Below are 22,049 nucleotides of genomic sequence, written 5' to 3' on the forward strand. Positions count from 1 at the left end.
TGAAACATTTTCAAAATCTAACGTGGGAATTTTGAACATAATCGATTTTAGTAACTTTTTCAAGAAATCCTATTGACTTAACACGTAAAAATTTGTGCGCGTGCCACGTGCAAAAAAGTTAATTATATTTCAAGCGATCGACATTGGCGAACGGAATTCCGACTACCGGTACCCTGACCGACGACTACCGGTACTACGTACCGTACGACGACTACCGTACGACTACCGACTACCCTGACCGACTACCGGTACTCAAAAAACAAAGAAAATCTATCGAGCCGATTTTGAGCAAATCGAGAAAAACCGTTTTGGCCCATTTCGTAACGTTAAACCAATGGCGGCTGCACGTGCAATTTGCACCCCCTTCCCGAGGCTGCCCGAAACGGCGCCGCCGGCTCATGGTAGATGCCGGGGCGGCCACCCAGCACATAGAAGCCCATCGCATAACAAGCGCCCGTCTGCAAGAAATGCGATGCCGAAAATCCACCTAATGTTGAAGCCTATGGGCCTAAAACACGTGCACGTGCCACGTGCAAGAAAAATAATTATATTCTTAGCTGAGGGTGTTTCGTGGTAGATAATCTGCGGGGGCAGCTGCCCTGAAAATTTAATCAAAATCTATCGGTTTGTGTGCAAACGGTGCAAGGTGCCCCAATTCGCTGCACCAAACATGGATTCTATCCCGAAATGGAAACACCCTCAGTATGTTTTTCAATAGAAAAACACAATTCTAAAGAATAGTGTTTGTCTAATGAAGAAACAACCTTCGGGTACTTGGTTCCAAAAGGAAGCGTTGACAGACGACCAAAAGCTTACCTATTTGTGTGTGCACTGTGCATACAATGTTATGTGATAAATTATCCATTTTTAAATTCGAAGAATGTTTATCTGACCGGGACCTTGAGAAGGGCTCAGTTGCTGGCAGTGTGCTGACTCGCTCAGTCGCTCGCTCGGCGGGTTGGCCCCTAATTTCGACAGCTAACGACGGGAATACGTGCTGGAGACGTGGACCGTGAGATTATTAGGCGGCAACGGGGTGCTTTGGACAGCCAAGGGTCCGATATATAGCGGATCAGCCCAGAAAACAGGAGAATTAAGACGAGGGGCTGTTGAGGGCCGGGCGACCCGGCTGGTGGCACGTACGAGCCATCAGGGCGGCCCGCCGTCCCGGAGACAGCTCTCCCGTCCGTGCACCCCAAGCGCCCTAGGCAGACCACACATTGAGCCGCAGTCCATCGAGGGGCCATCGGCCCGACATCATGTCGCAATCGACCGGGGTTCGATGTGACTCATGTGCCAGTGACCTGAGCTGACCACTAGACCGGCACCTTGACCCGGCGCGGCGGCGGCCCCTGCGCGGCGGCAGAACAAAGTCAGCCCTGCATGACCCGGCGCCCTGCTAACCCGGGTCTGTCCGACCACCGCGGCGCGTCACACGGCCTTCATTCGGACCCCGCGTCCTCGGTCACCAGTAATCCCCGCCAGAGGGAAGATCGGCCGCCCCGGGCCGACTGATCGGCCTTAAAACGGCACTAAAACGGTCACGACCCCGCCAATGACCCTCCTCCGACCCTGCCGAAGGCGTCGGACCTGCAGTCAGTTTCCGTCCGATCGGCTATCACGAGTCCATCCCTGCAGAACGAGTCTTCCTGCCCCGGTGGTCGGCGGTCAGACCGGCCGGCCGGGCACGACAGGGCCCGCTCTCACGGCCCTGGTAGCCGGTAATAGGCCTCCTCGCGTGACCCGGTCGGGTCACCGTGGGTGGCACGGCTCGCCGGCCGCCGGCGCTCGCCCGTCGCGCTCGCAAACAAACAGACTTATCACCGGTTTAAGGCCTCGTTCGCTTTACTTGAAATGGGATTCAGATGATTTGCAGTGCAATTGGCTAATAAATTAGCGAACGTCGCGCGGCGGGTGGCGCGTCGCTCGACGACGAACGGACCATGCAGATTGGCCCCGCTAATGCGGCGCCAGTGAGCGGCGCCATTTGAATGTGCACCTCCGCGGCGCATCTGCATTGTGCAAACTACCCTCGCCAGACACTTGTCCCGTTTGCCATGGAACAACAGACCGGCCGTACCGTTTACCAGGGAGGAGCCTGAGAACATGGTAAAGGAGCTTACAAGGGAGCCAACTATACATAGAGTAACCTTGCTGTTTAGCGACGAGCCGCAACACATGTCCTTCTACCGAGAAGGCCGCCGAACATATATATTGTCCGGCGTACCAAGGGAGCTGCAGAACATTCTTTCTCGTTTATCAGGGGTGCCTCAAGGCATGGCTCGCTCAACAAACGAACTACAAAACATGATGTTCCGTTTACAAGGGATCCTCAATTCTCAAAGCATGTCACGTTTATAGAGGAGCCACAGAACAAGCCGTCTCGTTTACAAAGGAGCCCCATAACACGTCGAACGTTTTTCGGCGCTGCGCTATCGCTTATCAAAGCGGCCGTATTGGCCGAGCCGTGCCCTGAAATGCCATCGCCGGTTGACGTCTAAACTCGCGTCCATCATTCAGTCGGTGCCGACAGACTTTTGCACCGCAGTATCTTGTCGGCATGCTGGAAACGATGATCTCACTTTGAAAACGCTTACACAACCAGACAAACTTATCGGCCGCGACTCCGCAGCGGCGACTACTACGCGACGGCGGTGGCGGGTGTGGACAATGCACTTGGACATCACAAAAGTCCGCTGCCGACGACCATGTTCACTGAAGCTTTCTTCTAAGCTGTCAGGCGACTTGGAGCTGTGACAAGCTTAGCGACGTCACCGACTATTTTACTAAGCTTCGAGAGGCTCGAGAAACACCGAGGCCCCACGTTAGCTGCGCGTATCGGTCTTCTGTTCGTGACCGCGGCGCCGGCTCCGAGGGGTTCCATCCGAGTGACTCCGCAAAACAAGCCCGTCGTCATTGCATCAGGACCTGTAAATGGACGAGCCGAGTGCAAACGACAGGTTCTGAGTAGCGCCGACCGAAGTACGAGATATCCCCCAACTAACTGCCCACACACCTCCTGCAGTGACCTCCCAAAAACAGCTTCTGAGGTAAGCCCGGCCCGCCGACCACGCGGCGATATACTCATCACTTGAGCACTTGCGACCGTCCAGTCAGCACCAACCTGTTCCTCTCTGAGGCGACGTGGGCTGGCGCCACACCACCACCAGATCCAGTCATCACTGGTCTCGAGTCCAGTGATGGAACGTCTCGGCAGTCTGTGGACCAGTGACACCGGCAGTAAAACTGACCCATCCGCCCAGCCACCGCCGCTAAAACGCGCCTGTAAAACGACTGGGGCACGGTGTGCGGTGACGTCATGGCGGCTAATTGTCGTCGTACGGAGGTCGGTTGGACTCGTTAATCCCAGATGGGAGTGCCGTGCATCTCGTCAGATCGCTCATCAGCGCGTGTAGCCGCCGTATCGGCTGTCGATGTGACACTGAATTTGAAATACACGATAGGTGTAGCGATAACGGCGAATACAAATAATAGATGGCAGGTCTTACGTAAAGTGCCAGCGTATGTCAAACTCGTATTGCTTTATCATTAGTCAAGTGCGATTTTTACGGGATTACCGAACATCACATCGAATTCGTTGATCATTTGTACCTAGCGTTCCGCGGTTTCGCAGAGAATCATTAAAAAATATACATCATTTACTTCGCGCTAACAAGCTCGCGTCAAAACGAAACCACTACATTCCATCACAAGGTTTCAGGTTTCTCATCACGCTTACCCGAGTATCGATCTTTTCACAGGAGGATGAGACCATCATCGAGGCCAAGACTTCCCTGCTGCCGGAAGAAATGCGTCGACTGGCGCGCGCGCAGCTGCACCTCAAGGTGTTCTCACGCACCCACCCGGACCGCCAGCTAGAGGGTATTATCATGCCCCGCATCGGCTGTAACGTGTTCTCCGCGCTGCTGTCGGGCGTCAAATCCAACGACAAGACACCACCGGCGACCACCGCCTCGGGCCTGGCGACGTTGCGCCTGTGGAACGACGGCCGACTCGACTACGCCATCCGACTGATCGACGTGCGCTCGACGGTGCTGCGCATCAGCATCGAGACCGACCTGCGGCGACGCGCTGGCGGCGGCGCCCGGCCAGCTTACGAGGTCGACGACGTCCTGCCGCAGTACCTCAACGGCTGGGCGAACGGCACGCTGCGCCGCATGGTGGCCAGGGACGTGGAGGCACTTCTTGACGAGGATCTCTACATCAACGTCGGCACAGAGCAGTACAGGAGCGAGCTGAGAGGTCGCGTCACTCAGCTGACCGTCAGCGAGGCACGTCAGTCGGACGCGCCCATCATGCTGACGTCGAGGAACTCTTCTTCGGCGGGCGTCGCCTGGATGGCTGTGGACGACGACTGCGCACTGCACTACAAAGTTCAGGTACGTAAACAAACCTTGCGAAACGGGTCGGTGTTGCGACCTTTACGAACGAACTGTAGTTCTCGGAAGGGTTTAGGTGGGTGGCGCACGGCAGCAGCTGTGTCGGCTCACCGCCGTTGTTCCCCTGCGAAGATGTGTGTCTGTTGGCAGGGGCGCTGACGAGTCCAGGCGGACATAACCGGAGGGCGGGGCAGACACACCTACCCCGGGCGGACCCGGATGATCTCATTTCTCACCCCCACCCGGCACCCCAACCGCGCCCACCCTTGTGATCACCGCTGACTCAGCCACTTTACTGTCCCGCCATCTCTGTGACCCGCCCGGCGAGAGCGGACATCCGTGCCCGTTGTAACCTCGCTCTTCTGTTGCCAGGTGGCTGATCGAACGCCTGGCAACCGACGCATCGAGCTGGTCGAGTTTCCCGGCCGGAAACGTCGCCAGCGCGTCTTGGCAGAGTTTGGCGGATCTCGCGCCGAGAATCGCATCAACAACCTGCCCAAGACCACCATGATGCGTATGGAGAAAGGCCAAACCGTTGTCAAGGTGGTGCCGCTCAACGGAGATGACGAGATGAGCAGCGAACATGCGAAGGTGAGAAAACCCTAAACGCAGCACGCGCCAAGGCTCATTGTAATCAAACTCGGTTAGCCGTTGATTATTTTTCAATTCACTTGACCTGTCTCTGGTTTTCCTGTAACTCCAGGAAGTTCATTAACCGCTTGTCAGCTCGCTTTGCAACTGAACACAACAAATAAAAAACCTAGGCAGAGTCGATTGCTTCTCTCAGCTTACAACAGCAGCAGACTTTTTCTGTTTATTTATACACCATGGGAAAGGTGAGGGACCGCGACGCGGCGGGTGAGTCAGCCTGGCGGTTACGCGCTGGATGCCGCCGCTGGTCTCGGCACGTGTCGGGTAGTAGGTACGCCGGGCCTCCGCCGGCGTCACACTGCAACTCGGCCGGTCCAAGGTCGGCCCATCGGTCGACGTCATTATAATCGCGGTCACGTGACCCTTTTGTTTATGTCGGCGACCGCTCGCAGCGGTGACGATAGCCGCAATGACAGCGGCGCGGAGGGCCGGTCGGGCCGGCGGTTCAAGGCGGCCCTGTGCCGAGAGGCAGACGGCTTGCAACGGCCGTCGCCCGGTCGACCCGACGTCTGAGTGGCTGCTAGTGCTGTTCTTACGGCTTACGAGTGCAATGAGTTATCAGTCTGAAAACCATGAGCATGGCATGGGAGTCATGTTTCGTGTTTATCACAGCACAGCCGAATGAGCCGTGTAACAGCATCCAATTTTTAAAGAGATTTTGGGTTTTGATAACGGCAACTGACCACTGATCCTACTCATTCCCGATCAACTTCTCAATAACAAAACTCAAACCGAACCTACACGCTATACTATACATATACTCACGCCATCTGCCCAGCGGTAACGGCATCGGTGACCTGGGTTCTGCCGTCTGCAAGTCACATTAGCCGGTGTCCCATCGCGCCATCCGTCCGTGGCGGCGTCAAACACTCGTGATCGATGGACGGTAACCACCACCTCGGTAGGCCGACCGGAGAATTCTGCCGGCTGTCGGCCCCTTTAGCCCTCACGGCCGCCTTTGTTGCATCGGACGACCACCAACACGCTGACTGTTGCTGGGCCAGTGAAGGGGACAGGCGCTCACCGGCCGGTCTAGTTCGAGCGTCCGTGTCTCTCCCATCCCTTCCCCCTCCCGCGCCACACACTGACCGCTCGTCCTCCCTCAGGTGTTCGTGCCAAAGTCGTGTCTGCCGACGCGGCGCATCCGTCTGGACAACTACCACATGGACGGTGACGATGGCTTGGAGAACGAGATCCAGCGCTCGTACGACTGCGAATATGAAAGTGAGTGACCTCGCGGTGCCGCTCGCGACACCGGAGCGGCGCCCGCAACGGTACCGGTCGCTCGTTTTTCGCGGTGACACGCGATGCTCGCCGACCGGTACTTACCACTCATCGCACGGGGACTTACGGGCCGACGGACGGACGGACGGACGGATGGACGGACGGACAGCGGGGTACGGGGAGAGAGACAGGCCATCAGCGCTGACAGGTCCGCTGCGCCAGACTCGCTTTATTTCGGGGCCTGACTCAGAGACAGCCGAGTCGCGCGACTCGCCCTATTTTCGGGTGTGTGAGTCATCCGAGTCAGGTGTCGACTCTGCCGGAGTCACTGCGCGGCCGCTGGCCCGAGCGCCGGGGACAGAAATAGTCGGTCCGGACAGCCGGTCACCGTGGGTGGGCCGTCAGTCGGACGTTGGTGGCTGCGTGCCGCTGCCGGCGCCCAATATCGCCCCTCGTTGACGGACGGAGGAGCGACAGGTGACGGACGGCGCGGCGCCGGACCGGTCCGCCCTGGCGCCGGGCTCCGCCAGTCTGCTCTCGTTATGCGAGTCTTCAGGCGCCTCCCGACGGTAAACAGAACGGGCCGGAGGCGGCCGACCGGTCACCGACTGTCTGTGAGCGGCGCCACGTCCGGCCGCGGAGCTGCGACCGCTTGTTCCGCCTCGGCGCCACTCCGAGAGGTCTGACAACTTCCGGCAGCAGAGATGGATCCGGGGGCACCGCGGGGGTGTGGGCTGCGGGAACGGAGCCAGGAGAACCACAGGATGGGGCACAGGGGGCGGAGAAGAGCAGGAAATGTTCTTCTCCAGTGTTGGCACCAAAGCACCGACTGATGTTGTGCCGAAAATACTTGTTATTGGAGCACTTCAAGTTGTCATAACATCTGAAGGGGTTAGTTCAGAATTTAAACACAGTGCCGCATCCGGACAGGCACTGTCCGGATGTATTTGAAATGTTCAGCGATGTTGTCAATTAGTTGCTGCACCACAGCGAAGTTTCAAAGAGGTACAAAGGTCCTTACGCTCCCAGCTGGATCTGGCACAACTGTCCTCACTGTCCCCTCCCACACTGGTTTCGATGCTGACGCCGGGCAGTGCGGCCTGGTCCAAGCGAACGTCTTTCAATAAGTAGGCTCCCCGCACGTCTTACCTCACAAAAGTCACCTGAAGACCACAGAACTTCACTAAGAGCTTCTAGTCATCTCTGTGACATAACCACACGCAGATTTACGGGCGCTAGAAAAGCTTCTTTCGTCTAAGTGCTTGCCTCTGTTCGCCGAAGCTGCTTATTTTGGCGTGTCCGAGATAAAATCGACATTTAAGACTGGTTGAAGCATATGCTTACTTATTTAGCGCGGCACCCTTTTACGGTAAACTTGTTAGACGCCGGCGGCCGCCTCGACGACTCGCCTTTCGTGTTTCAAGGCCACAGTTTACCGCGGCGGTCAAATTCCGAGTAATTGTGCACTAATGAGTGCCACCGACAGAGATGGCATCACGCCCACGGCATGTCTGGAGCCGCGCCGCTTCCTGCTAAGCCCGCGCCCATTTGTGGACCACCCAGCGCCGCCGGGCTGATCGCTGCGGAGCGATGCTCATGGGCTCGTGCCAGGCCGACCGCTTGGATAGCTCACTGGTTGATGGGCAGCTCAGGACAGCTTGCTATGTTCAGCTGGTTCATTGTAGCTCACAACAGCTCACGGTAGCGCTCCCATGCCTGAACAGTGAATAGGGCGTCGCGACTCGCGATCTGTGATCGACGGCATAAAATACAGCACGAAAACACTTCGCCTGTAGCAGTGTGGTTCCATACACTATCAGCACTCGTTCCAGACGCCACTGATAGGCGCAGGGCTCACTCTTTGTTGCGACGCTCGGTTCCGACCCGTGCCGATGTCTCGGGGAATCCCACGGCGCCGAGCCGGCACCCACGCCTGGCGGGCGGTCCGGTCACAACCGTCACGACTTTCGGTAGTTGGTGTTCCGAGGCGACGTCAGCCGGCAGGCTCGAGCCGGCGGACTCAGCCGCTCAAACTACAAGTCTAGCACAGTCTGGTCATTCACGATGAAGAGCGAAGTGCTCGAGATAGAGTCCGTATAAGCCGATGTCACCAAATGACGTGTAACGCAAGCGCAAATAAGAGGTGGGATTGAGCGGCCTTCCCTTGTAACCAGGCGTCCATCTATTGTGGCGTACGTGAGGCGGTGCGGTCGGTCATTATTTGTGCGGGGTCAGGGCGGCGGGGCCGGCCCACCACGGCCACCGGCAGCGGCCCGGCGCGTGACCTCAGCGGATGGCCACATTTGGGCATGGCGCCGCCGTCGATGGGCCGCGCCCTCAGACTGTCTCTCGCGGAGGGCCTCGGACGTGAACTCGACCAGAAGTGGTGGGGGAGACTCCTCGCTGATGGAAACAACTGGGCGGGGCTTCAGGCGATGTTGTTTAGGCACCATGACGACATAGGCTTCAAACGAACCTTGGCCAATGTGTGAAGAAAATGGCCGTAGTTTACATTGAAGGTTGTTTGTTTTGCTTACATTCGCATGCACTCTCGTTGTAAACAAACTTTCTTGCACTCTCTACAAATGCCCTCTTTAACTTCCCGTGCTCCTTCCACAGATCAAATATACGAGGAAGGCACTCAGTGGGAGGCCTCTCACGAGAGCTGCAAGATCTGCAGCTGCACCCACGGCAAGGTGTCCTGCGAGCGGATCCTGTGTCCGACGCTCACCTGTCGGAACCAGCACACACCCAACGGCTCCTGCTGCCCCGTGTGCGACGGTGGTGAGTAAACGAGCGGACCCCCAGCTGGGAGGAAGAGGAGCTGGAAGGAGGCCCGAGTTCTATCGGAGAACCCGGGGCCTCCCATTGTTAGCACCCTCCCAGACTTGGACGCTTACTTCCCGCCTGATATGCTGCCTACTTCTTTTAACGTTTTCACATTTCCACATTGTCTCCCCGTCTCTGACGACGCGTCTCCTTCCCACAGACGAGCCGGAGGAGGCCGAGGTGGCCAACGATCCGACCGAGGGCTGCCTGCTGGCCAACCGGTTCCGAGCCGTCGGCTCCATTTGGCACCCGTACGTGCCGCCGTTTGGCTTCAACAAGTGCGTCACCTGCACGTGTCAGGTGAGCTGCCACGCCGACCCGTGTCACCCCACGCCGACTGGAGGTGCCCCTCGCTGCGCCGACCCGCTTCAGGGCGAATTCACACTGGAACGAACTCGCGCGCGGGCTATCTGCGCATGTAGTCTGTGTCGGGTGGCTGTTAGACCCGGCCGATCACCCATATACGACCACCTGCATGCAGACAGCTCCCTCAAACCATGACCTGATCCACGCGAGCTCAACCGATCTCCATTCAGAAGCGTGATTGCGTATGCGACTCACGCTGGTTTTAGCCGTAATCGGTGACGCCGAGATGCGCCAGAGACTCGTGACGAGCGATTGCTCGGTGGTCGTGCCTCAACTGACCTCATGTCGCCCGTCGTTCTTCTGCAGCTGGGTTCCGCGCCGGGCGACTACCAGGTGTCGTGTTCGAAGCCGCCGTGTCCCGACCTGGACTGTCCGGGCCGCGAGTACATGCCGTCGGGCGCCTGCTGCCGCGAGTGCCGGCCCGTCGCCAAGATTGAACCCCGCATCCTGGCCAGTACTTATAGAGGTGAGTGACGCGAAACATTGGGCATGGTGAGGCTGTAGTAGGGAGTTGATGCAGGGATTAATTGCATAAACTATTGTTTCATTTCTCGGTGAATATCGATGGCGCGAAGCTTCAGCGCAAAGCAGCAGCCCACCATGGTCAATCACTGATAAATATTCGTCCTCCACCGCAGGCGCAATGGGCGACGAGGCTCACGAAATGAGCCAGGAAGAAATCCTGCAGGCAGGAGGCTGCAGAAAGGGCACCATGGTCTACCGCAACGGAGACACCTGGCACCCACGCATCGCCACCATTGGACTGATGCCTTGCATCACCTGCAGATGTCGGGTAAGTGGAAATGTCTCCTTCTGGTACGGATGGGTGCTTCAAGGATTAGCAAAACTGGCTCAAAATTGGCTGTCCGAGCGGGTCAGACTCAGGCTTTGTTTTGTTTTCAGAGTTTAGCATGAGGGTAGCCCAGACAAGATTAGAATCATGGCGTGTTTCCGAAGTGGCTGTTATGCTCCACGTATTTGGAGTTGTTCAGTCACGCACCCATGCTAAGGCGCAAAACTGTCGAGACCGGCGGCCTGGAACATGCATGATACTCATCGCGTGAGCAGCGGCTCCATTTTCAACTATCTCCCTCATCTCCCGTCGTCGCGTGGCTCTCTAGTCGCGCCAGTACTGATGATGTCCGTCTCCCTCCGCAGGACGGCAGCAAGATGTGCGGCCGAACACGCTGTCCAGAGCTCAACTGCCGCAACACCAAGGAGGTTCCGGGCCAGTGCTGCCCGGTCTGCGTCGATCACAATAAACCGACCGAGAAAAAGGCCACCAGGCGGCGCCGCAGTCAAGTGTGAACGCCGCAGAGGGCGCCACCAGCGGGCGCCAGTGTCGAGCGCAGACTGGAAAGTACAAAGCCGAAACATTGCGTGCAATGTGACGAGGCGCTGGACGCGGCTGCGTCACAAATGACGTCACGGAATGCTGCCGTGACGTCACGTGCCGACTGCGGGCCGGCTCCGGCAGCCAGGCGGTCGCGCCGGGTCAGGCGGCCACCGGTGCTGTATTTATTCACTGTAATGTGTTGCCCTGGTGACACTACGCCACACGGCCGGCGCCAGGCGCGCAAACATGCATACCTGTACATAACTAGTGCCATAGCGGTAAGTGTCATTAGCGTTTGGCGGAGTGTTGCGCGCGCGGCGGCGCTGCGGGCTGGCGCGGGGCCGCCTCGTCCGCTCGGCCGGCGGACGGGCGGGCCTCGTCCTCGTCTCGCCTCAGCGCAGCGGTGGCAAGAAATGGAACTGTACGCTTATTGTTGGGTGCCGTCCTGGCGGTGGCAGGCGCCGGTCAATTATTTTTGTAAACACGCGTGTCCGGCGTTTGTTGGAGCTTGTGCGAGAGAGACTAGCGGGCCCCGAGCCAACGTGAGAGTGAGAGGAGCGCCATGAGTGAGTGAGAATGGCGCCGCTGGACGCGAGGTAGAGTGACAGAGACGCTGAGCGAGAGTGAGCCGAACCAGGGAACGAACTCTGCTGAACTCGAGCGAGGCTGGAGGGACAAAGGCTCACTTCCCTACCCTCTTGTGATCAGGAAACCACTTGTGACTGTGAGCGAGCTGACACGAGAATCGAAGAACTGCAACCGTTACTCGTTTTGTCGCGGACTGAACTGAGAATTTCGAGAGAAACAATAGTGTGAGCAGCCGATTCCGGCCGCCGGTATCCGAGTTGTTGTGCGTAAGCCGAGGCTTCGCGGCCGAAGCGGGCGTCGTCGAGTCAGATGTTGTTCTCAGGGTCGTCTGTTATAAGTCTGACAGTGAGATGGTCGGCGGTGTTTTGTGCAGCGTGCTGCTGCTAGCGAGCGCGCCGGGCACTGCGCCAGTGCGGCACCACATTAACCGAGCAGGGCTGCGAGCGTGGCGGCAGCGCGACGGTCCCTGCCTCCGGGGTGCGTCCGGGCGTCTCTCGTCCCACCGTCCTTCAGAGAGGTGCCGGGCGCCCTGCGGGACGTCTCTCCGGAGTGGTCGGCTCTCCGGGCTGGCTCCCCGGCGGTCAGCTGGCCCTATGGCCGGCACCATGTGATACGACCGACAATAGGAGCGGGGGCAGAGCGCTGCACCGCCGCCGCCACGTAGTCGTGCCATGTAAAATACAGCCAGGCAGTCATATCGTGTGTGGGTGTTACTGAAAGAAAACAGAATGACTTCTGCAGGCACGTGGAGACGCCGAGTTTTGACAGCCACACCATCCGCACATTCAGACTGAAAGTAAAATTACAAATTCTGCATGCTGTATTCCAATCGATTCGGCGGATCTCCTCAAGGATTTAGCCAGGATTTCCTGACCGGGAGTCCTGTCGAAGGAGAGCGGGTCCTCTCCTGTTCTGGCCAGGCAGTCGGCACACTATGCAGGCCACCGAAGAGGTCCAGGCCAGTTATCAATCGGTACCTAGTGATGAAGTCAACCCCATCTGGGGTTAGGGGTAGGTCAGCCTCTCTGGGGTCCGTCGTGAGCGTTTGAGTGGCAGAGCGGGCTGCTCCATCGCAACAGAGAGCACTACCGTCCCACCGAGGCGCTCTTTGCCACCGCAGCGCACCAATCTGAATCGCTGGTGCGCCCAGTTCGATGTCTCCAGTCTCCACGATGTACTCCTATTCGACAGCTGCCCTGAGGAGCCTGCATTGGTCTCACTTATTGAGACTGATTCAGCTCGATATCAGCCTAGATTCGGGAGGCCTCGGATCCGGGATCGACTTGAAACCCGCACGCAACAGGAGCCTTGTGCTAGGCAGTAGGCAATACACGTTCTCCAAACCATTCGGCGGTACTCCAAGCTGTTCGAACCTACGAACTACATCGAACGACATCCAATTCGATAGTGGGCCACCCAGTGAAGCCCATTGCTAAAAGCGTCTTTCCCACCGTCACGGCCAGACGACCTAGGCCCGGCCAAAATGACTCCTCGGAAAGGAATAAGGAGCATGTTGGCAAATGGCAGGCACTATTTGCGCATCGATTCATTCGACCACACTTATTATCACACATTTCTCGTCCCATTGGCCATTTCTATCCGAGATTCAGATTACAGCACCAAGCTTACCTCAGTAGAGACTTAGAGAGGCAAGGCCCCCATAGTTTCCCGGTTTCCCCCACCGATCATGACTGACCTGTTTCTGTGGCTCCGGGTGAACGATCGCACCTTGATCGCACACTTCCGCAGAAGTCAGATCAAAAGACACGCTAAGAAGCGATCAGTTCGAAGACGACTGACTGAATTCGACTTCAGTCAAACGCAGAATCGGCACCAACACCACAAGCACAATCCGACACACGCGGCACGCACTCAGTGCACTCAGTCGTCACCCTCATCACAGCACGCGCCACGTGGTAATGAATGAAACAATTTCGACGCGCTGCGCCATGAAATGCAACGCAACAGCAGAAATAATTGCTAGAGCGCCGTGCACGTATACTGTGCCGCATTACCTCAACAGACCGCCTGGGGCTTAGACTGTGCCGGCGCGTCGAACCGTGGCGGATTCAGCCGTGGTGGGGTGAGAATTTGTGGGCGGGGCGGGGCCAGGGCTGGGCAAGTCGTGGGACATATCTGGCTGACGCCCTCGGCCTGGCGGATCAATTGACTGACTGGTGGCTTGGGCAAATAGGTTTACCAGTCCACAACATATAAATCGGCATATTGATATCGTTATCGTTTTAGTTTGGGAGCGAGACGGACGGCCGACCAGCAACATTACATGCCCTAGATCGGCATTCGGTGGTACGGGGGGAGGGGACGGTTGTGTTGTAGAAACCGGAATCACCAGGGGATCACGGAACATGGTCTGAGTTTTGTCCTGAAGTGAAAATGCTGAATGCGTACGTGGATGGGCGGCTTATCATTAGGTTTCATCCACCGACGGATGATAAACGGTTGTCGGTATGGCAAACCGGTGTGCGGGAGCCGGGACTCCATAAAACCTGCGCCACTCCGTAAAGGATTCACACCTGTCCGTCGTTTCCATCCTCAGGATGCTGAAATCCTTCCCCTCCACGCCGCAACCCACCACTCAGGGCTGGACAGGCACCTTATCTCATGCGGGCTGCCCCCTTGGAGTGGCACCGCTGCTCCCGAGGGAGCGCACCCCGTAGCCGGGTGCAGAGAGTGCTTGGAGGGCTGGTCGGCTGTCCGTTCGGACGGGCTCAGTCCCGGCGACTCACTAGGGTGCTTGCCCAGACCAATGTCTCCCCCTATATCCTATTATCCTTCCGGCTCTGAAATGGTCTTGTCAGACTGAAAGGGCCTAACCCAACAAAACAAACAAACGAAGTAAAGGATTTATATGTTATATGTATTTCAAAATTCGTACGGGTCTCGTTTGAACAAACAAGTCGGGTCGGTCGTCACTGGCATTCACAGTGCTAAGTCGCCAACCGCAGCATGATAAATGCATTCCCAGTATAAAAATATTTTCTCACCAGAGTCATCGGTCCGTCTGTCTGCAATTATGACAGGTTATCAACTGTAGCTACGATATATCTAACATTCGACACAAACGCCGTTCTAAGACACTGGCAGTTAGGCGCACCAAGTCGGAATGCACGCTGTCTACCGCGAATGGAAGCTTTTTTCTTCTTTCAGGCACCACCTGCGTAATACTTCATGTGCATAATAGTAACAGTGTGTGGAATGCGTATTGCGTAATAGTATATGCCATTATGCAATTTCAACAATGATTCAACGCTATAACAGGCACCTGGAACCGTAACAATGCCATAATTGTAAAGGTATCAAAATATGCAACATGCAGTAAAAACATCCAACAATATGCAAAAGTTGTATAGTTACGTTGCATTCGCACTCAGCTCAGCTCACGCTACTCCTGGCAAGGGTTTCATTGCATTTACATCCTGTGGTCCCGGCATTGGTTCCTCCGTTCGTAAGACCACCATCCTAATCAGTCCGCCCCACCGGTGAGGTCGTTATTCACGCCACTTTCCTGGCTGGGGTGCCGAACTAGGCCTGAACCTGGTCCTGAGCCCAGGGGACTGGAAATCCCCTTATAGCGCCCATAGGCGGCCAACGGCGTTAGGGGAATGGAGGCACCGGGTGCCAATTTCTACTGGTCGGTCGGTTCTCAGTCGTCTCCGTTATTCTCGGAGCGGATTGGTCAGCGTCTCTGTCCGTTAGTAGCAGCAGATAGCTGACTTTGCAATTTTGTTTGTGACTCTTCACCAAAAGTGATACCTGTCCCCTTTTTAGCCTCAGCTTGCCCGACTATTTCTCGCCTACAATGTAAGCGAGTCAACGGTCTTTTTGACGTCTGCCAGCGCCTCTCGGAGACACTCGAGCACAAAGTCGACTTTCTCGTCGGTGGCGTTGGCGCCCATCAGGCCGATCCTCCAGACAAGGCCGGCAGACGGACCCAGGCCGCCAGAGATCTCCAGCTTGTGCCTGTGAACGGGGCGTAACAGTGATGGCATAGGTGCAGCCACGGTGCAGTAACGCTCCATTCCGTCCCAGCGGAAATAAAATTTATATCGCATCAATAGAGAAGGTGATATACAAAATGACGGAAGCTTACAATGAAATATATCGGCTTCTGATGCGCTATTTATTTCGTGCGAATTAAAACGGAAATATAATCCGGTGTTTGTGAACGTTTTGCTAATGCCCAGCCACGGAAGTTTGAAAACAACACATTTTACTACAACCAGTGAACTGCTTTTTGCACATAAGCGATCTGACCTTTGACCGACCAAACAACAGTAACTCCTCCCCCGGTAACACTCACTTGGTCATGCAGTAGGCGGAGACCGCCTTCCAGTCGACTCCCTCGGGTACTTTGACCGTGGTCACCGTCGGCAGGCGGAACGTCTCGTTCTCCACGAACAGCTTCAGTCCCATCTCGGCTAGACCAGCGTACAGTCGCTGGGCGCAGCGCTGGTGACGCTCCCAGAGCGACTCTAGGCCCTCGGTGCAGGCGATAGCCAGAGCCTCGCGCAGCGCGTAGATGCTGGAGATGGGCCCCGTGTGGTGGTATCTGTGGGCGAGGGACGGGGGAGAGAGGGCGCGGGTGAGAGAGGGCATTTACAGCGGGGGAAACTAGACCGAGTGGTGCAAACAGATTGTCCGTCATTATGAGCGAACATGCGTACATCCATTCGCTCTTCCCTCAATAATTTCATTTATTCATTACATTTGCTCATTCTTTCGGACAATCACTCAGGTCCGCACTCATTCGTTCGTTCATTCATTCATTCATTCATTCATTCATTCATTCATTCATCCATTCATTCCCAATTCGGTCCTTCCTCATTCAACTATGCACCCAATCAATCATTCATTCATCCGTTGATTCCATACTTCTACCATTTATCCAATCATCAATTCATTCATTCATTCATTCAATCAATCATTCATTCACTAATCCTCACTTGCGTGGTCCTTCGTCGCATCCCCAGTAGTTGGCCAGCATGGTCAGATCAAAGTAGAATGAGCTGATCGGCGTCTTACGGTTGATAATCTTCTGCCTGAAATAAAACGAAATAGAAGTTCACGTCAGTCGCCCTTGATTAGTCGTAGGCATATCGGGTTGAATGACATGGCAGATGATATCCACCGGACAAGCCACGGCCCACAGTCTTTCTACTGTATCTTAATGCTTGACCACAACTGAACTTGAAGCCTCCATTTCCCTAATGACGCACCTGGCACATACGACATATACACCAAACACCGCAGCTCCAAACCCCTCCCTGTCCCGTCTCGTTCCCCCGCTGCTCACCAGGCGTTCTCGCTGAGTGAGATGGGCGCAGTGCCGGGCGGAGCGCTGAGCACCTTCTGTGAGCCCGTGTAGACCACATCCACGCCCCACTGGTCGGCGTAGAACGGCACTCCGCCCAGCGAGGCCACCGTGTCCACCACAAACAGACAGTCGTGGCTGTGGGCGCAGGGGAGGTCAGTAGGAGGTCAGTAGAGGGTCACCGGGGTCATTTGAGGTCAGTTGAGGTCATAGGCGGCGGCTGGCGCTCCATAAAAACGACCCGGGAGGTCAGAGGAGGCCAATGGAGGTCAGGGCAGACCACAAGAGGTCAGTGGAGGTCAGACAACTGCGGCTGCGAGTAGGGTTGCGTCGTGAGGGCATGCGCTGGGTGTTGTAATTGCTGTACTTACGCACTGCTGTTTCATAGAGAACGAATACGCATGACGGATGCCATTTGAACTCAAACTCATGTTGGCAGCAGCCCCCCTCCCCCGCTTTGTATGCCGGTAATCCACTTTCCAATGTGATAATCACTATAATATACCCTACTCCACTACAACAATTTGACTCACGCCTTGCAGACGTCTCCGATTCCGTTGAGGTTCTGCAGCACCCCGGTGGAGGACTCTCCGTGCGTCACAAACAGCACCTTGGGCTTGTACACGTCCAGGGCGGCGCGCAGCTCCTGCAGGTAGAACCCCGAGCCGGCCGGCTCCTTGATCTGGTGCACCACGGCGCCTGTGGGGAGAGTGGGGTAAGCTACTGCGTGGCAATGACACAGTGGGGTGTGACGCAGTAGGGTAAGGATGAAGAGACGGATAAAAGAAGCGAAGTGTTCGTAGTTGGGCTTCGGATACAGAGAAAACCTTTTGATATTGCGAGTGACTGAAAACGGATATATTGCCTTCTCAATTTCGTGCCAGAATGACTCTAGCAAGTAAAATAGATAACATAATATTTGGTTGCATGCTTGCACGCATAGTACACAACCTCTCCGATAATATAACACAAAAGCTTAAAACCGCACCCCCCCCCCCCACGATAGCCTTCATAGCCGATAGCCGATTCGATAGCCTTCATGTTGTACCATCGCATCTAGCTCCCATCCGTGGCACTTATCCAACTGCATTCTCCTCAAGGGCACTGCCTCCCCCCTCCCGTCCATCCCGTCACGAACCCTGCCGCCGCGCCATGTCGGAGCTGCGCTCGCCCCAGACGCCATTATGGGCGATCAGAATGACGTCGTCCCGCTCCAGCAGGTTGGCCATGACGCACTCCATGCCGCCGTGACCGGTACTGGAGAGCGCCAGGGTGACGCGGTTCTCCGTCTGGAACATATAGCGGATCCCGTCCTTGCAGTCGTCCATTATCTGAAAACGGACAGACAGAGCGGGTGTCGGTGAACTATCGAAACTTGTTACATTATGGAGCCTGCTTCACCGGGCTAGTTTGTCATGGGCCGTGGGTGGCCCAAGAAAACAGGTTCTGACGAGCACCGAGCAGTTTAGGGAAACTTGGAGCAACCACTTTCCATTGGAGCACTGTAAAAGGCTTAAAAGGTATAAGTAAAAAAGTTAAGTATGTTTACCAACGAACACGAAACAAAACGCTGTCTATACGACCTCGGATGCCGAACCTGCCAACTGATATTTCAATGGATTGAAATAAGCATTTAAGGTCACCGAGAAAAGCAAATTATTTGTTTCTAGAGCTTCGGTATAAATATCACATCCTCCTAGTGCCCGACTATCCCTCTGTGACCGCTCGTACCTTGCAGAACTCAGCGTGCAGGTGGCCAAGCAGCGGCTGGCTCTGCGCCTCCAGGACGCGCGGGTGCGCGTTGGACGGGCCGGGGCCCATCAGCGTCTTCAGCGGCACCACCATCGGCTCCTGCAGGCTGACCGGCGACGGCACGTGCATGGTGGCGGCGGTGGTGGAACGGGCTGATGTCTGAGGAACGCAGAGAGATGGGTCGGTGAGGTGAGTTGAGATAAACCTGAGAGCGGACATCGTCTCGGATCATACATATAAATTGACAGAGATTCAAGCTACCACAGAGCTCAAATTGCAAAAAAAGGTGTTCAAAATTCAAGCTCGCGTTTTTTTTTTATTCCATTAGTGTCCAAACGACAGCACCACCTTCTCGACCCACGTCACATGGTCCGAATTTCTATCGCCGCTCTCCTGTTGTATTCTCAGCGTCCCTGCCTAGCTGCTCCCCAACTGTGCGTCCAGTCCCTATACAGTATACACTCATTAACCGATGGCATACTCAATGCCCATGCCGATCGATAGCAGAACGTACAGTTGTGACAGGACAGTTGCGTCACAGGAGCCATATGGCGCCGGCGACGCATTGTGATATCTGAGTCTGAGAGTGCACCTATTGCGTGGATTTCGTAACTGATACGGACATTTGCACTGTGCACCGTGCAGCGCTCTAAATGCCGTACATGGTACAGCCAGTCCGTCCAGTGCGTACCACAAAAAAATGCAAGCTTTGGAGTTTGGTAAAGCAGAGAAAATATCGCAGCGTCCAGCGCATCATCCCGATATCATTCATTAGGCAATTTATCCATCATTTATCTAAAGCATAAAAAGGGCATACGTCTTCATGAACTTAACAAATTATTTCACGGAAGCCCCAAAGACACAGCTGAAAAGGCGTTAGTTCGGCGCGGTACCGGAGGGTCCTGGTTTAATTCCCTTTTGTTCGTGAGCTAACTACGTAAATTTCCCAACCCAAGCCTTCTCTGACCATAGCCCATAGGTCTGTCCAATGTTTCTTGTTTACCTGTAGTGCACGGCAGCGGTACGGCAGTCCGGGGTCGGGGCACCGCAGTGACGGCGACAGAGGAGCACTGGACGACCCTTTCACCACCACCGGCCAGAGGGCACTGACCGCCCGCACCCGACAGGACCGCCCCGCCAGACACCGTATCAGCGCCGGCATGGCGGGTGGGTACTGAGCGGCGGTCGAGGCACCGGGCGAGGAGCTGAGGACACCCAGAGTGAGGATGGTTACAACGGGAGGACGGCCACGAAGGGAGAATAGTTACAAAGAGAGGACTGTTGCAGAGGCCAGAGAGGCGGTTACAGTGGGAGAAGAGGATAGTCGCAACACAACTCTAGAGAAAGGCGAGAAATGAGGACGGCTATCAAAAGAGGACACTCAGACGGTCCCATTGGGGACGGTAAAAAGGAGGTCCAGGAGAACGGTCATCGGAGGGACAGGATGGTCATCGGGAAAGAAAGGTGGCCACGAAAATGATGACAGTGCCAGTGGATAGATAAGAGCCTTAGAGTGAACAATAAAACTTCTCGATTCAAAGATGAATGAGAGCGGAAAATATGGACCTCTTCTAGCCTTTGGCAGCATCCCTATCCGCAGGTTCGCCAAACTGCTGTTTGAAACGTGAATAAAACTCAACTGATACAGACAAAACAGCACGGATAATCTACACAACAGCTAGACGCCCGACGCTCTGCTGCGCCGCATCTCATCACGGATAAAAAGTCGCCGTTCCGAACGATGTTAGCGCAAACAGCGGCGTGAAAAATGGCCTTGCCTGCACTTGGCAGCATACATTTCTAGCTGATTCGACTGGCTTCGAATGGATGCCTTGGCAATGTCGGTAAATTGTGCCACCAGCTAGGCACGTGAATATTATGCGTATGCAAGTTGAAGGTCACTTACACTTCCTATAAGCATCTCCATTCCATTGGATAATCTGCTGAATCATGGAGCATCGGTTGAACGGTTAATGAAACCTCACCAGTCACCGATCTCCGGGCTAATGGGAGGCGCCCTTCGGTACAACAACCCGTGAACACTAACAGACCTGCCACATTTCAGTCACTTGTCACCTCCCTGTCACCCCACTACCCCGCCCGACAACACGTCTGACACCCAGCAGAGGCCCGTCCCCGCCCCCAGTCGACCAGACCACCACCCAGCCCACGCCGGGAACAGGTCTGTCCCGGGCCAGACAGATGGTATCTGGGCCTTGACACGGCCAAACACTGCCTCTACCGGTCTCTACCGGCCCCCAGAGTTGTTCCAGGCCAGTCACGTGCGGTGAAGATACGACCGGCTCCGGGTATCGAGAGAGGTTACAGGCGACCGGCTATTGGTATGGCAGAGGCGGGAGTAGTTTTTAGAGCACGGCACGGGAGAAAGGGCGATGCGATGAATAAGAGAGGGGGCATGTCTTGGGCCTTATATTGTCAAAGCGACGCCTTCAGGCTAGCAATTACTGTGACAGATTTTTTGTTTTAACATAATAAGCATTGTGCCTATAAACGACGGGAGTCGGGATATACCACTTGCTCGTAACTCCAATTGTCCATGTTGGCATTTTTATTAGCCGTTTTCGCCCTATGATTGTGACCACCAAATAATCCAGTTGGACCCGCTCAGGAGCCGTTAGGAGAGGCTAGCAACAGCGACAGGCACCCTGAACGGATGGGTAATGTCTGGCACGGAGGCCACCGCACAGAATAAACAAACGGGGACCATACAACGCCGCTGAAGTCTTTCAAGCCTTTCGCTTGGTAGCTCTAACGGTCTAAGAAAGACTACAAAATCGTGAACACGCGCCTGACATGCTGGTGTGACCTTAGTATGACCTCATCTGTCTGTTACCATGGACTCTAAAACACTCACGCCCACCCGTGCCACCAGCCGAGACAGGGCAAGGAGGACAAGATCACTGGAGTGGTAGGACGATGAAACGATCCCCAGTCTCCCCTCCGCCGCCGTTCTACATATGCAGTACGTTATCACAGCCAATGACCGATACACAGACAGTCTCAGCGAGCACACGTGGTCACGATCGACTGCCTGCCGGCCCCGAATCCGTCGGTCCTCGCTTAGCCATAGGCGCAGCCAGCGCGAAATGTCAGGCGGAAATCTCACCGTGGACTCGCGAATAGTAGACCCAGCACCGCGTAGTCGAAATCCCCGAGCCAAGCTCTCAAGATCAAAGTATTTCCCACTTGAGGGAAGGCAGTGATTGGTGAGCTAGCCCTCCAACGTACTGCTCTGAAATTACCCCGTGGTCACTCACCTATGATTCTCCGTCCTATCTCCGCGGCAGCGGGACGCAGTCGCTCGAGCAGTGGGCTCGGTCCGGTGCTCGCCGTCCGACGAGCCACACCTCCCGTCCGACCAATCACCGTCCGCTGTCCGCGGCAGGCGACCAATCAGAGAGCGGTGGGCCGGTGACGTGCCACCGCCGCGGCCCGGTCCTGCCAAGGCCGAGCTGATGGGTGAGCTGGAGTGCTGACATGGGGCCACGGTCACATGATATGAGCTGCGTAGTAACTGTGCATGAATACAATCGGATCGAGAACAGAGCAT

The 22,049-nt window shown here is 55.8% G+C and overlaps 2 protein-coding genes and 1 long non-coding RNA gene across 4 annotated transcripts in view; 1 reads left to right on the forward strand and 2 right to left on the reverse strand.

Moving 5' to 3' along the window:
* The window catches only part of LOC122379330 (dorsal-ventral patterning protein Sog-like), a 66,751-nt gene extending 54,662 nt beyond the window's left edge, over nucleotides 1-12,089 (forward strand). Inside the window, exons 7-14 of the mRNA XM_043361456.1 lie at nucleotides 3,762-4,400; nucleotides 4,773-4,991; nucleotides 6,158-6,275; nucleotides 8,895-9,059; nucleotides 9,265-9,404; nucleotides 9,777-9,936; nucleotides 10,109-10,263; nucleotides 10,629-12,089. Coding sequence (XP_043217391.1) covers nucleotides 3,762-4,400; nucleotides 4,773-4,991; nucleotides 6,158-6,275; nucleotides 8,895-9,059; nucleotides 9,265-9,404; nucleotides 9,777-9,936; nucleotides 10,109-10,263; nucleotides 10,629-10,778 — 1,746 coding nt within the window. The 3' untranslated portion in view covers nucleotides 10,779-12,089. The remainder of the gene's footprint in view (nucleotides 1-3,761; nucleotides 4,401-4,772; nucleotides 4,992-6,157; nucleotides 6,276-8,894; nucleotides 9,060-9,264; nucleotides 9,405-9,776; nucleotides 9,937-10,108; nucleotides 10,264-10,628) is intronic.
* The window catches only part of LOC122379331, a 73,934-nt gene extending 60,646 nt beyond the window's left edge, over nucleotides 1-13,288 (reverse strand). The window contains exon 1 of the long non-coding RNA XR_006256167.1: nucleotides 13,091-13,288. This is a non-coding gene — a long non-coding RNA (uncharacterized LOC122379331). The remainder of the gene's footprint in view (nucleotides 1-13,090) is intronic.
* Nucleotides 13,289-14,251: 963 nt separating this feature from the next.
* Nucleotides 14,252-21,726, reverse strand: LOC122379316 (alanine--glyoxylate aminotransferase-like). Of its 2 annotated transcripts, XM_043361411.1 has the most exons (9): nucleotides 21,606-21,620; nucleotides 19,482-19,683; nucleotides 18,458-18,637; nucleotides 17,865-18,057; nucleotides 17,260-17,425; nucleotides 16,709-16,864; nucleotides 16,359-16,454; nucleotides 15,716-15,964; nucleotides 14,252-15,375 (listed from the first exon to the last, which is right to left on the reverse strand). In XM_043361411.1, exons 2-9 carry the CDS (start codon nucleotides 19,638-19,640, stop codon nucleotides 15,210-15,212), a joined length of 1,365 nt encoding a protein of 454 aa, XP_043217346.1. In that variant the 5' UTR covers nucleotides 19,641-19,683; nucleotides 21,606-21,620; the 3' UTR covers nucleotides 14,252-15,209. The 2 variants fall into 2 exon arrangements, with proteins under 2 accessions (XP_043217346.1, XP_043217347.1); XM_043361412.1 differs by lacking the exon at nucleotides 19,482-19,683 and having other exon boundaries at nucleotides 21,606-21,726.
* Between the last annotated feature and the right edge of the window lie 323 nt (nucleotides 21,727-22,049).

Source organism: Amphibalanus amphitrite, unplaced genomic scaffold (genome assembly GCF_019059575.1).
Source record: "Amphibalanus amphitrite isolate SeventyFive unplaced genomic scaffold, NRLGWU_Aamphi_draft 000075F_arrow, whole genome shotgun sequence".
NCBI classification, from domain to species: domain Eukaryota; kingdom Metazoa; phylum Arthropoda; class Thecostraca; order Balanomorpha; family Balanidae; genus Amphibalanus; species Amphibalanus amphitrite.